Source organism: Sminthopsis crassicaudata, chromosome 3, assembly GCF_048593235.1.
Source record: "Sminthopsis crassicaudata isolate SCR6 chromosome 3, ASM4859323v1, whole genome shotgun sequence".
Taxonomy (NCBI): Eukaryota; Metazoa; Chordata; class Mammalia; order Dasyuromorphia; family Dasyuridae; genus Sminthopsis; species Sminthopsis crassicaudata.
The window spans coordinates 375,206,418-375,222,013 of record NC_133619.1 but is presented as its reverse complement, the minus strand read 5'-3'; the positions used below and the strand labels follow the sequence as shown (position 1 = coordinate 375,222,013).

Sequence of the window (15,596 nt, the reverse complement as noted above, 5' to 3'; positions counted from 1 at the left end):
TTTTTCTCCTTTGCTTACTTATTTTTGTTCATTTATTTACTTACTCATTTTTATTTATTAGCAGCTATTACTGTAACCAAATTATATAGATATAAGGTTCAAAACTTAGGTACATCTTACTATTATTTGGGTCTATACTATATACATATAATATATATAGTTCCCTGGCCCAAATTTGGGCTTTCCTGTCCACTCCTAAGCCACAGGTAGCACCCCCATCCAAACTGTTCCACAAATGATCTTGCTCCTTATGATCCCTCTAGTAGCTTCAAACTATACCTGTCCTCCCTTCCCAGAAACCTTTAAAATTAGGGATTCTGCTCTCCTGCAAGTGCCCAGAATCAACAGGAACCCTGCCCCTCAGTCCTGCACTCACTAGGTAGAAGTAGCTAAAAAACCTTAGAGGCCATCATATCCAGTTTTCTTAATTTACAAGTGAGAAAGCTGATCTACTTGTGATTACATAGCTATTAAGTATCTAAAACAGTATTTGAATTCAACTTTTGTAATTGTAAATCTTTTATTTTAAATCTCCAAGCCAGAAATATCCTTAACCTCAAATAAAGTTAAGAACTTTTCTTCTATCTTGATTTTGATAGAGAATCATAGATTTATAGAGTTGAAGGTCATCAAGCCCAATTCCTGCATATTATATTTGAGAAAATTGAAGTAGAGGTGTTAAGTGACTACCTAGGGTCATATAACTAGTTATTGTCTTCCAGTAGGATTTGAACTCCACATCTAGTACTTTGTTTACACCCCCTTGCTGCCTTCTGAGAGAGAGACAAAGAGGGAAAGTTCAAGCACACTAGCTCAAGAAGATGATTGTATTGTGAAAACTCCCCATGATGCTTTCAAATCCCCTTTGGGATCTCATTCCTGGACTTCCTAGTGGTCTATAACATAATCCTTTTGATTGCATTGCTTCTGCTTCTCTTTCCATTGATCTTTTCCTAAGAGCTTCCTCTTGTAGCTGCTAGATGACTTCCTAGGAATAGATCTTCTTAATATAAAGTATGAATGCATAATCCTTTTTTGCCAATTTTGTTCCATTTGTGTAGGGATCACCCTGCTATAGCCAGATTCTAATCACTAATCCCATAGTACCAAATATCAGTAATGCCTATACAGCTGCATCTTCTTTGTTCTAAGTATGTTTGTTACTTATATCTTAAATGTTTGTGTGTAAACCTAGAGTAAAAGGCTTTATTGCTGTTTATCTTCTTGAATATTGTCTTCTCTGAATTGTCCTTCCTAGTAGTAGCAGCTTGTGATTAAGTGACTTGGTAAAAAATGTGGGGAGTTTTTCCTTCTCCCTTCATTTTTGGTTTAAAGTGCTCTTGATCTAGCAGGGAAATAAGATAAAAACATTTGTATTTATTTCCCTTATGTATAAATGTCTAGAAATGACTGATGTTACTTTATTTTTTCGTTTAGTTGACAGCCTGAGTTGTTGCTATAGGATTATTTTTTCATATTAGCATCTTTAAGAATCTTAGATAATATGCTTGGATTCAAACTGATTTACTGGCCCATTGTGTCATGCAAGTACTGTTTGTCTTGTCATCCCTAGCTATCACAATTGATATAGTAGACTTCATTTCTTCTACTTACTTCATGAATTTTTTTTTTTTCAAAATGAAGAAATTACATCTGCACTCTGGATATCTAATGTTAAACTAATGTAAACTTGGAGTAAAAGCTAATTTTATTTGGAATAAATGCTAAATAAGTACATCCTATGCAGATTAATTTGTAGTATCATTGTTTGCCTTAATTTTAAAAGTATTATAATTTCAGGACAAAGCTGGGAAGGGGGATCTTTAATTAGAGATGTTTCAGTCTTTCTCTTCATAACAATAAGGCTAATAATACTATCCTTCCTTCTATCAAAACACTATTTCCTATTTTGTCTTGACCTATGACTTCATTACTGTCAGGAACAGTATGGAATATGTCTACTGCTACTAATCAGGAGTTTACCTGTAATTCATACATAGATCATTTCTAAAGACACCAAGAAAATAAATGACCTGCTCATGGTCACAGAAAAAATTTGTATAAGAAAAGACAAAAAATTTGAGATATTCTTACCATGCCCACTATTGATATGTAATGGGAATTTTTCTAAAGTCAGATATTTTGTTCCAATAGATAGCAAAATCCTGGCTTTTTTTAGTCTTTTGATCTCACATATGTGAAATCACTTCTTGAAATATTTTCCTACATATTTTCCCATCAGTTGTAACACATGATTGTTAAGATTTCTTTGACAATCAGTGTATTTGGCGCTAAGTCCACTTAGAAGTGAACTAAGATTACCAAGAGCCCATCTTCCAAAAGTCTGACCTATGATGAAGATCAAGTTACTGATGCCTTCCAGCTTCTGGCCATCTCTTTCAGGATATTATCTCTTAAGACTGACTCTCTGCCACATTATTCATCATTGTCCATCATCATATGAATTTGGAGGCAGGCAGTACAGTGAAGAAGTCCTGGATCTGTAGGATCTCATTTCAGATTGTGGCTGTGCAATTTACTAGCTGAGTCAACATGAGCAAGTCACTTAAATTCACTGGTCCACAACTCCTTCTGAGACCCCTTCTAGCTCTTAATCTAGAACCCCATAAATTATTGACATTGCTGCTAACTGATCTTTGCCTCCTCTTCCTATTATGTAATACCATTTTTATTAAATTCTTTTAGTTTCTGCACATCCAAACTTTCATCTTTTTTTTTTTTTATTAAAGCTTTTTATTTACAAAACATATACATGGGTCATTTTTCCAACATTGATCCTTGCAAAACCTTTTGTTCCAAATTTTCCCCTCCTCCCCCTTGCTTCCTCCCCCTTGCTCCCTCCCCAAGCTGGCAGGTAGTTCAATACATGTTAAATATGTTAAAATACATGTTAAATCATATACACACACACACACATATATATACATATTTATACAGTCATCTTGCTGCATGAGAAAAATCAGATCAAGAAGGAAGAAAAAGAACTGAGAAAGAAAACAAAATGCAAGCAAATAACAACAGAGAGAGTGAGAATGCTATGTTGTGTTCTACACTTTGTTCCCATGCTTCTCTCTCTGGGTGTAGATGGCTCTCCTCATCACTGACCAAATGGAACTGGTTTGAATCATCTCATTGTTGAAGAGAGCCACATCTGTCAGAATTGATAGTCACATAGTCTTCTTGTTGTCATGTATAAGGATCTCCTGGTTCTGCTCATTTTACTTAGCATCAGTTCATGTAGGTCTCTCCAAGCCTCTCTGAAGTCATCCTGTTCTTACAGAACAATAGTATTCCATAGCATTTGTATACTATAATTTATTCAGCCATTCTCTAATTGATGGGCATCCACTCAGTTTCCAGTTTCTTGCCAATACAAAGACGGCTGACAAACATTTTTGCAGGATATTTTTTTCTGGAATTTCTCTTTTGTATCTCTTGCTATTGGATTTTGTTAGTGATGTATAACAATGCTTATGATTTATGTGGATTTATTTTGTATCTTACAACTTTGCTGAAGTTGTGGGTTGCTTCTAACAGTTTTTTAGTTGATTCTTTAGAGTTCTTTAAGTATACTATCATGTCATCTGCAAAGAGGGATAATTTGGTTTCCTCATTACCTGCTCTAATTCCTTTAATCTCTTTTTCTTCTCTTATTGCCAAAGCTAGCATTTCTAATACAATATTGAATAATAATGGTGATAGTGGGCAACCTTGTTTCATCCCTGATTTTATTGGGATTGGTTCCAGTTTATCCCCATTATATATGATGCTTTTAAATGGTTTTAAATGGTTTTAAAACCATATAATGGTTTTAAATAGATGCTGCTGACTGTTTTAAGGAGAAGTCCATTTATTCCTATACTCTCTAGTGTTTCAATAGGAATGGGTGTTGGATTTTATCAAATGCTTTTTCTGCATCTATTGCAAACTTTCATCTATCTTACTCTACTTTAAATTTCCTCTGTTCAAGCCTCAATTTCCTATCACACATGTCTTACATGGCAGTAGGGGTCCAAAATATCCCAAGTATTCTGATGGCACAGTAGACTGCAGGTAAAATTCCCATGCTGGAAAGATATAAGCATCAGTATCTGATTACTGTCGATCACTGCTTTCCTTTACTCTAAATTGCCCTCCAGCATATAAAGCAGAATGTCTCAGGTGGAAACTTCCTAAATTAGATGTTGTTTAAATAGGAAAGGAAGTTCTTCTAAAAATGAATTGATAGCTTACTGAGACTGTCTGAAAATGCTTGCATTTTTTTTTAAGGCAGTAAGAATCCTATAGTGAAAAAGTACTTTGTTGTTATTTTAATAAATCCTGAGCAAGCATTTGGTAGAGAGTAAGAGAATTTTTTAAAACTTTAAACTTCATCCAAAAAAAAAAATCTTCCTTAGTGTGGAACAGGGTAAGAGAATCTCATACTCAGCTTATGTGACAATGGCCTTTTTTTTTTTTTTCCTTAGCAGAGATTCCATTTATCATTTTACCAGGAATAGAAATTTTAACTCCAACCTGCTTTGTTAGCTCCTCTAGAAGATATTATGAAATATGTATGTAATAAAATCTCATTAATTTGGAATAATTGGAAGGAAGACCATTCTGAGGTTGCTGAAAATCTGAATTTAGAATATGTTTTAAGGAATGTGACTTTTAGAATTCTTTGAAATCAAGGAAATAAGTATTAATTAAACAACTATTGTATTGTGCTAAATTCTGGGATATATAGAAAGGGAAAAACAAAGGTTTTATTGCATCTATATTTTGTGATATCTTCCTGAAGAGGTAAAAGACCAGATTGGAATTAAAGTTTTTATTCCTGGTTAAAATGACAAATGGATTCCTTTAAAAAAAAAAATCCACTATTATATAAACTGAGTTGGAGATTCTTTTACCCAATACCATCTTTAGGAAGTAGGGTTTTTTGTTTTGTTTTGTTTTGTTTTGTTTTTTGACTACTCTTGAAGAACCCATGTTGTCATGGAGGACACATCAGGCAAATAGCTATATGACAAATAAGATACATATAGGATGAATAAAGACATTAACCTTAAGGGCAGTGAAAAAAGTTTCTTTCAGAAGGTAGAATTTTAGCTGGCATTCAAAGGATCTGTTTCTTTTTAAACAGTAGGCATAAGGAGAAAGAAAGGAGAGAATTTTTTAAATGGAGACAAATGAAAAAGCACAAAGTTAGAATGAGAATTTCTTATACAAGAAATAGCATGCACGATTAGATCTGAGAGTATATATGACTGTGGAAGGGAGTCAAGTATAATAATACTTGAAAGATACAGAAGATTATATTTGACAAGGGCTTTAAAATTCAAACAGGATTTTATTTGTGATCTAGGAGGTGATAGCCACAAGAATTTGTAGAGGAGGAACATGGTCAGATCTGCTCCTTTTGATTGTTGAGTAAAGGATAGAGTACAGAGAGAAATGTATAGAAAATAAGTCTGGAAAGACTAAATAATTTTACATAAAGAAAGACTTCAGAAGTGATTAAGAATAGTTCTTTTAAGAAAATTAAACTTTCATCTTTTAATCTTATAGTCAAGTTGCTTAGTAAATACTTTTCCACAGACCAAGTAATAAATAAACAATATGTATGTAAGCTATTGTCACTGACCATCAGTCCATTTTTGTATAGCCAGAGAGCTAAGTCTAGTTTTTACATCTTTAAATACAGTAACTGTATAAAAATAGGCATTGAATCAGATTTGGCCCTGCAGAGTAGTTTAATGATCCCTGCTAAAAACAATCAAAATTATAAAATCACAATTCAGAATTATTACGGTCAAAATTCGTAAGGTAATAATAAGAAAGCATTTTAAATTTTGCAAACACAAATGAAAATTTTCATTTGATCTTCACAACAACCCTATGAATTAGGTGCTGTTATTTTACATAAGAGTAAACTGAGGGGGGCAGCTAGGTGGTACAGTGGATAGAGCACCAACCTTGAAGTTAGGAGGACCTGAATTCAAATGTGCCTTCAGACATTTAACACTTTCTAGCTGTGTGACCCTGGGCAAGTCACTTAATCCCAATTGCCTCAGTAAAAAAAAGAGAGAGAGAGAATAAACTGAGAGTGACTTGCTTAGTCTCTGAGGCAAGATTCAAATTCATGTCTTTCTGAACCCAGTATTCTCTACCAGCCAGTTGCTTTGCCATTTATGATGTCCTTGTGTTACCCTACTATCCTATATCACAAACCCAAGGCAACATAAAAAAGGGAAGAGAGGCTGAATGAAGTTTCACTAATAAACTTAATGAATCTCATGACAATCAATGAAACAATTGCTGTAAATGTACACATTTAAATGAACTCTCCCATCATCAAACAAGAGTTATTTCTTAATCATCATCATCATAATAATAATCATCTGGTTTTATGATTAAAACCAGAAAGGATTCATCTTGAGAAAAATATGGTATATAAATATTTTCTGGCGCAGTGTTTTATTAATCAAATATCTTTACTCGAACCCTTGTAATTATATTGAAGTTTTTAAATTGATCAAAACTAACCATAGAGTTTCATCCCAATTTATAATCTGTAATGATACAATAAATAACAATCTTCACTGTGAACAGGAATAAATTTGTGGTCTTACTGATATAAAGTATTCACTCCAGGCAATCTTTGCCAGCCCACTTCTTTTGACCCTATTCCTTGTCCTTCTTTAAGTTAATTTTATTTGATCCTTCTACCATGCTGGGAGGACTGCTTTTCCTGACATCACTGGGATACCAGTGGAGCATGTGATTTGTCCATTTCCTTTCCAGTGGAGCATGTGATTTGTCCATTTCCTTTCCCCTCACTCTTGCTAGTTAACTTCTTTTCCATTTATACATTTCTTTGCTAATATTCTTTATACCAGTTCTGCAACATGATTTTCCCTGCCACATGTTATACCATGCTCATGCCATTTGGGTGAGGATCAACAAGATTAGTGTTCTATGACTCATACAGTACATCACTGGAATAATATAGACATTCAAATAATAGACTTTTATTTCAGGGAGAAATGAGTTTACTACTAGAAATTTGCTGTTTCCAAAAGCAATACAATCTGCTTGCTTAATCATGTCACTTAAATAAAGTCAATGGCAAATTGGCCTATAAAAATACTTAATGTAGTTGAATTAGAAATAGCTGATAATAGATGAATGAGGAGATTTTCAAGTAGTTTGATCCTTTCTCTATATATCTCTTAAGATATACATTATCTTTGATTATTTATTGTCTTTTCAGAACCAAACTAATTTAGCCTATTTACTACTTCTTTCCTTTTCTCTTTTCACCTAGAAATGTGTGTTTTATAGCTTTTTCTAGTATTTGTTATTTAATTAAAGATCCTATGTTTGAACTACATCTTGTATCTCTCTTTTAGCATTTTTTCTTTTGCTAAGACTCAGCTGAAATTATCTTTCACAACTTCAGTTCCCTTAATTATACTCTGTTATTTTATATTTTCACATAAATTTTGAAACTTTTCAGCGTATTTAAAATGTATTTGAATAGCATATGAAAAAGAGCTATACAAGGTAAAGGTTCTGTATTAGTTTGGGAGAGCTCATGGTAATATATGTCATAATTTTACCAGTATAGCAACATCACAAAGACAGACTAAGTTGATTATGGAAATTTTCTTCAAATGCTCTGCATTAAGAGGTAACATGGCATAATGGATAAAAAGCTAAGCTTAAGATCAGGCAGACCTGGATTCAGGTCCTGCCCCTGATCTAGACTGGCTGTGTCTTAGACAAATCTCTTACCTCAGTAAAATTCAAACAGAAAAGGGGACCGATAAACCTTACAGAACAATTCCTGCTACATATTGAATGGAAAATCGTATCTTAACATTATCTGTGTTCTATTGTCTTTTTTAAAATTAAATTTGTTATATGATCTCAATTACATTTTATCAGTATTAGTGTAATGTCAGAGAAACTGAAGCAAGATAGAGATTAGAGAGCTTTTAATATTTTATTTATTGGAGAGCTTAATTGATTAACTGGATCGGACTCTCATCTCAAGAGTATCCAGCAGTGAATATGAGACTACAAGGCTTTTTTAAATAGGACTCTAGTGAGAAGAAAAACGAAGGCAGAAGGCAAAGAGTGGGAATTTTCAGAGATGGACCATCAATCCATTTGTGACAGGTTGGGGGGTACGACCATAAATTCTTACAAACTGGGAGGAAGGAGGTATCCAGCTTAGAGCCAGGAAATCTGCCCCCCCCCTTATCTTGAGTTTATATATTGAATGTATATGTTAATGTATCTCTAAGTACTTGAAATATTATCAAGAAGAAAGATTAAATTTGTTCTGCTTGGTTGCAAAAGGTCAAACTGGGAACTGTGAGCAGAAGTTGCCCAGAGACAGTTTTCAGCTTAATGTAAAGAAAAACTTAGGATAATAATAACAATAGTAATGAAAATGTGATATTTATATTACCATTTTAAAATTTGTGGTCTTTTACATGTTATCTCATCACCCATACCCGGAATTCGGTGCTATTGTTATTCCTATTAAAGAGTGGCGGATGGACCTTCTTTGGAGGTAGTGAGTTTTCTCCACCTGGAGGTCTTGCTTTGGTGGTTTGTTAACCTTGTTAATGGAATCTTTAGAGAGAAACTTGGTCTGGTATAGTTGGATTAGATGCTCTCTAGGGTCTTTTCCTGATTCTTTGATTCTGTAATGGCTCTTTCAATACAACTTAAGTTTACACAACTTTACCTAAATATTATTTCAATAAATTAGCCATCATTGGTGAGGCAGTATGGCATAATAGGAAGAATATTAGAATTGTTGCTAAGCCCAGTTATATTATCTTGGTGATGTCATTTGGGGTTTCTCATTTTTTAAAATAAAGATGTGAATGATCTGCATTGAAGTCTTTTTCAGCCCCAAGTGTATGACCTTTTGAATGTCTCTTAATTAATTGTGCTAATGAGTATTCATCACCTTCCAAATGTGAAGTTCATTCTTATATTTTGGAAAGGGAAAGAATGGTGAATGAGACTTGCAACTCTAGCTATTTGTAGAATAAGGCTTTTGGTTTTTGCAAAGAAGAAAGAAAGTAAATTTTCCTACTCCTGAATTGCTTTTACATTTATAAAAACAAATCATCTTCAGGTAAAACACATACTTATATGATTCCCACTATTCTTTGGGCACAGTTTAAACATGAAAGCATTTTTCCTTGATTCCATTATTCACTTGAGTTGATGGAGGTAGACAATTCCTGAACATTTATTAAGACTTTTCTCTGACAAAAACCCAACAGAGATCATTTCTAAGCAAGATATTTTAAAGTTTCATAACATAGATGTTCTTAAGGTGTTCTGATGTGTTAGAAAAGATACAAAAATGTTTATAATTGCCTTTCACCAGAAATCATAAAATTAATTGAATTCAAAGGATAAAGGTTTAAATTTGCTAATTAGAAAAAATGTATTTATTAAACCCTTTCATTTAATCAAAGATTGTTACAATCCTGAACTATCTATCTGCTTTTCCTAGTTTGAAAAAGAAAAACAGCATGATATTCGAGCCTTCTTTTTGCCAAAACATAATAAGAAAAGGCATACAATGGCATCATGTGATGAATCACACTTACTACAGCAAAGAGATACTGAGAAGGCCTTGGATTGTAGAAATATAGCTTCGAGGGATGCCATTGATTGTGGATGTGATTTTCAACCTGCAGCTAAGAGGTGGAAATCAGTGACTACTCAGAACAATTCCAGTCAAAAAGAGAAAAGACCATCTTGTTCTAGTCCATCAAACAATGAATTTATAAAAGAAACAATTCAGAAGACCAAGTCTAATTCAATCAACATATCCCTTCCTAGAAAAACTTGGCAGTGTGGTCTCTGCACCTTTGTTAATAGTTCATTATTGTCTTATTGTGAAATGTGTGAGACCCCTCAAGGCAGTGCTGGTAAGTAGAGGTGGGGGGAGGGTTGTGATTGCTCCTAACTAGAACAGAGACCCTATTGCTTTTAGAGAATAGCTTATCAAAGCTTAGTAAGACTGCTCATTAACTTGATCCTGGAATATTAGAAAGACCTTCAGGTAGTGAAGACCCTATGAATTTATCCTCTTTGGGAATGAGAAAAGCTCCCATTTTTGTCAAGAATGTATGTCTCCAAGTGTCTGTGACATGGCATTAATTTGGCACAAATGGACATCTCTGATTAATGTCAGCAGGATGTGAATTCAATGGGCAGGAATAGAAAGAAGCTCTGTTTCCATGGCAGCAAATATGCCTTATAGTCAGAGACCTGCTGTTTTCTTCTCTGGTAGATGTTATGATTTTAAAAGGAAATTATAGATTTTTATGTTCTAAATAACTAAATAATTCTCTGGGATTTTTTTGCTTCCTAAAATGGCAAGGTATAGTGTTTTTTGTGAGATAAATAATAAAAAATTTCCCTGTGTTTCATTTCTTTAAAGAATCTAACTGGATTCTCTGTTTTAGTAATTTATTATATTTTTAAAAGCAGAAGTGATTTTAAAGCAGAAATAAAGATGTCCTAAAATGCTGACTGTGTATTTTTATACTAGGATCAATCATTTTCTCCTGTGTAGTTTGGGGAATGGCTACACGATTGTCTTATGAAGAATGCCATTGATGTTCCTTTTGTTTCTTAATTTCAAAGCATATTTTTATGATTGTGGAAACTGCCAGTTGACAACATTGGAAAATGAAATACAGATTATATTTATGAGTTCTAATAATCATACAGCTGATTTATCTAGCACTCTGCGGCCTCAGAGCTCTTGTCATTAACCAATGAGTCAGCTACTTGGGCTGTGCTAGTCTTGAGTTGCTCTCTGTCCTTCCCTCCAGGGTCTCTTAGTTCTGATCCAAAACTAAATGCAATCTGTAGCGAAGGCTTTACTCTTTCAGTTCTTGGTGTTCCTGCCAAAATTGACAAAGTCTGCCATCTGGGTAGTTGTATTTGTAATGTGGACACCTGTTGTCTGCAAACTAAATTGGAACCACAAGCTCTTTTCACAGACCATCCTTATAGCAATTAGCATGATTTCATTCAACTCCCAACTGTTATAAACATAAAAATAAAGTACTCTTTGCCTATAAAATAATTTTTGAGCACATGAAGCATATAAGATAAATGACTCAGCAACAATTTGGAATTTAATATTAGTTAATAGTTTTTTTTTTTTTTCTTCTGTGCCTTCCAAAGTCAATACTGAAATTGCCTCTTGAATGATAAGGTCATAGGCAGATTGACTCACTTATATTTGAACAACATTTTAATGACTTTTCACTAACTTTATCAGCATAATTGAAGATAGGGAAAAAGAATATTCTTATTAATAGTGATCATGTCATTATATAAAAATTAAGATAATTATTTTAATGAAGGTTAAGTTACTGTTTAGTCAAGTGATTCCCACTGCCTGCTGGTTTTTTGACACCCCAGGATATCTCCAATTAACTCAAGGGGTATCATAGAAAAAATAATTTCAAAAACAAAATTAATATCAATTTACTTTTATTTAAAAAAAAATACATGCCATATGGCACATTTGGAAGGGGACAGCTGTTAGCAAATCAAACAGTAGAAAGGTGTCACGATTTTTAAAAGGTTGGGAATCACTTGTTCAGTGTATTATAAGTAATTTGGCATAATTTGCATTCAGTTCTAACGGTTAAGTCGTTATTGCTTAAACTTCCATCTGTACCAAGGTCTTTCTGAAGTTACAAATAAGTGAAGTTATAAATATGTTTTTTCACTTTCAAGAAACTTAATAACTTTTATTTAGTTTTAATTTTTTAGAAGCAGTGATGCTTAACACAGCAAAAGCATTATATTGAGTAGGTTTAAATCTCTTCCTAGATATTGAACAGTTGTGTGATCTTGAACATGCCACATCATTCTCTGAGCCTCAGTTTTTTTCTTCTGTGAAATGAATATGTTGTTTTGTATTATCTACTTAGGATATTGTAAGAAATAAATGAGATAAAATATGTAACTTGTGGTGAATATTGCAAACATATTACATAAATGGAAACTGGTTTTTGTTATTGGTAGTACTAGGGACTGTTTAGCTTAGGAAATGGAAAACTTCATGGAGCATGCATCAAAACAGCCTTCCATTTTTAAAAGCCCTCTTCTGTGAAAGAAATTAGATTTATTTAGGTTAAGTCTAAGCGACTTTATAAAAACTTTACAACACTGAAAGGCTGTCCAGCAGTGGAATAGACCATTGTGTGATATTATTAGTTTCCTATTTGAGAAAATTTAGATTACCACCCATCAACCATATTAAAGAAGAGATTTTTATAGTGGGTAGGATTTTGAACTTGATCACTTTGAGGCTTTTTTTCTGAAGATGCTGTGATTCTATGACTTAGAATAAAATCAGTAACAGATTATTTTCCTACCTTTTGAATATCCCATTCCAGCACAATGACTGATATATAGTATTTAATCAGTGCTTATTGATGGATTTTTAATTGATTTCTCATTATTTTTTTAATTATAGTAAATCTAAGCAAGCAACAAATAGATGATCTCATCTGTACCCAAGTTGGAAAAGGAAATCAAGTCAATGAGTCCCCAAAAAGCAGCATCTTGCAAGTTGAAACCAGTTCTTCTTGTATGCAGCAAGTCGTTGAACAATCAACAACAGAACAATTTGTGGAAAGCCAGGAAGACAAAGCTAAAAATGAAAATGAAGGTGAAGGAGGTGAACTAAAATCCCAAAAAGGTAAATGTTTCCATTCCTGTTTTGGTCTGTATGAAAACAAAGGTGAGCACTGTAGCACCCTTGGAAATGTGGCATCCTCTGGGCAGAGAATCTGGTTTTAAACCTCAGCTCTGCTGTGTCTATGTGTCCTTGGACAGGCCTGATTTTCCTCATCTTTACAATTAGATGGCCCGTTGGTCTTCTCCAAAGTTACTAGCAATTAAATGTTTTCTTTCTTTTAATGCATTTTATCAGTTGAATCTTTTCCACTTCCAGAACAGATTTGAGGAGGTACACCAAAATATATCATTAGAGTAGCTATTATTACATACAGCCTCTTCTAATTTTTTAAGCCAACTTTTTGTAACTTTGAATTTAAAAGAACAAGAGATATATGAGAGTCTACACTTTGAAGTTTTAAGACCTTTAAGAAGTTTCAAATCCCACCTCAGACAAATGTTAGCTTGTGACCAAAGATGTCAGCTTATCAGAGTCTCATTTTTCTCATCTCTAAAATGGAGTTAATAATGCCTGCCTTATAGGGAGGGCTATTTTGAGGAAAGAGCTATATCTCTTTAAGGGCTATACAAGTGGTTATTATTATTATAGCATCTGATTAATGGCATTTAATCCTTCTGATGAGGTCTGGGGTAGCTACCTGGACCTTGGCCTAAATGCGCAATTACTATAGATAATCTGGAAGCTCAGCTACTCCCTGAGGCAAACAGGGAGGAGCCACGAAATCTTCGGGCCTTAAATGGGCCTATTGTTCCTTGTCTGAAATTTCATTTTGACAAGATCTTTATATGATGCTGCCTCTCTCCCCTCCCCCCAGTTACTGTATCTAATTAGAAAGCCAAGATATGATGCCAATACCCTCCTTCCTTAACCCCCCCCCCCTTTATATTTCTCCAATAAAAGTACCAGTGTGTACCTCACTAACTTGTTAAACTTCTTTTTAGGGTTAGCTAGGGTAATCCTTCCATTTCTTTGTTATGGCTAACTCCTTTTAGGGGTTAGTCAGTTTTCTAAGTATCATGTTAAGGCTAATGCCAATTAGACCCTAACTCCTCTTAGGCTTAGCCTGCCAGTTAATAGCATAATCTCTTCCATGCCTTAATGGCATTTTCCTCCTAATGATTCTTCCTCCTTAATGGCCTCTTAGACCTCTTGTTAATTGCTAAAACTCCTTTTCCTTGCTTAAAAAAAAAAAATCCTTATGGATTTAGTCCACTGTTAGTTAATAAAATTGTTGCCCCTTGATTTGGAGATGGTCTAAGCCTACAAATTCTTTCCAAACCCTTGTGACACCAGCCTGCAACTTCAATATGCTTTTGTGGTCCAGTATCCCATACCCCATAATTTGGTGAGTAACCTGGTCATTTCCACATAAAATGAATCTAATAAATTATTAAAAGATCCACAGCCAATTACTTTCCCAACTCTACCCCAATCCAATCTATTCTGACAATCGGAGTTTTCTTATTGATTTTTAGTATATTTGTTTGGACAATTGGTAGGTATTACATATTATTATATATGGCATATTTTTATAGTTGACTATTCCAACTGTTCTCTCTAAAGATATAAAACAAATGACAGTATATCTCAAGGAATTGCAGGGAAGACTAAAATATTTTAAGTTTATTCTTTTTTTTGGATGATTACTAATGTCTATACTTAAACGTATATATAAATATATATACATACATATGCATCTAAACAAATATATCTATCTTGTGGTTAGCTAGCAATAAACAATCAAATGTCAATGTTAAATCTGGGCCAGCTGGCAAGGATGAGCAACATTATGAGAATCACTGTTTTTAAAATATGTTGCTATATGTAATATATGGTACTTTGATAAGTTTTGCAAAATGTTATTCTCGATAGAATTAACTAAAATTATTAAAATGAGTTGATAATGTATTGCCTGCATGTGGCTTGAATTGTTTCTGCAGTAGTAATGTAATGTAATGTCCATTTAAAGTTAGTTACTATGGAATTGAATTGAGTTGAAATGAGGGCAGATCCCACTTCCAAAATTTTGTGTTCTTTTAAAATGACAAGTATTCTCCTTTCTAGAATCAAAGCTAATAGTTTTTAGCTATTATTTCTTTTCTTTTTTTTATGTTTGTTGTTTTATTTATACAATATAACATAACAACATAAAATGATAAAGCATAACATAGATAACTAATATCACTTAAGAGAAAAGTTTAGATTAATTATATAAATAAATCAAACCTATTATATGAAAATATCTCCCCATAGCTTCAGAACCTAACTGTACTCTTTTTTTTTTTTAATTAATTTTATAATTATAACTTTTTTTTTTGACTGTACATATGCATAGGTAATTTTTTTTACAACATTATCCCTTGTACTCCCTTCTATTCCGAATTTTTCCCCTCCTTCCTAGATGGCAGGCATTCCCATATATATTAAATATCTTATAGTATATCCTAGGTACAATATATATGTGCAGAACCAAATTTTGTTGTTGTTGTTGCAAAGGAAGAATTGGATTCGAAAGGTAAAAATAATCTGGGGAGAAAAACAAAAAGAAATGCTAACAGTTTACACTCATTTCCCAGTGTTCCTTTTCTTGGTGTAGCTGATTCTGTCCATCATTGATCAATTGGAATTGGATTATTTAGCTATTATTTTTTCTTTCCTTCTACTTTATCTTGCCCCCTAAAGTTTTTCTTAAACAATGAACTTGAGGACATTTATTCCAACCCAATACACCCACCCCATATTCCTTCCGAATTCCTTTCATCCTCTAGATCCCAGTCTCATTGGTAACAAACTCATTCTGGACCCTTTGTATTTAGATTCA

General features: G+C 33.4%; 1 protein-coding gene across 6 annotated transcripts in view; it reads left to right on the top strand.

Moving 5' to 3' along the window:
- ZRANB3 (zinc finger RANBP2-type containing 3) overlaps positions 1-15,596 on the top strand; it is a 200,804-nt gene that overhangs the window by 151,889 nt on the left and 33,319 nt on the right. For all 6 annotated transcript variants that reach the window (XM_074301902.1, XM_074301903.1, XM_074301901.1 and 3 more), the window contains 2 exons: positions 9,554-9,974; positions 12,551-12,775. In XM_074301902.1, coding sequence (XP_074158003.1) covers positions 9,554-9,974; positions 12,551-12,775 — 646 coding nt within the window. The remainder of the gene's footprint in view (positions 1-9,553; positions 9,975-12,550; positions 12,776-15,596) is intronic.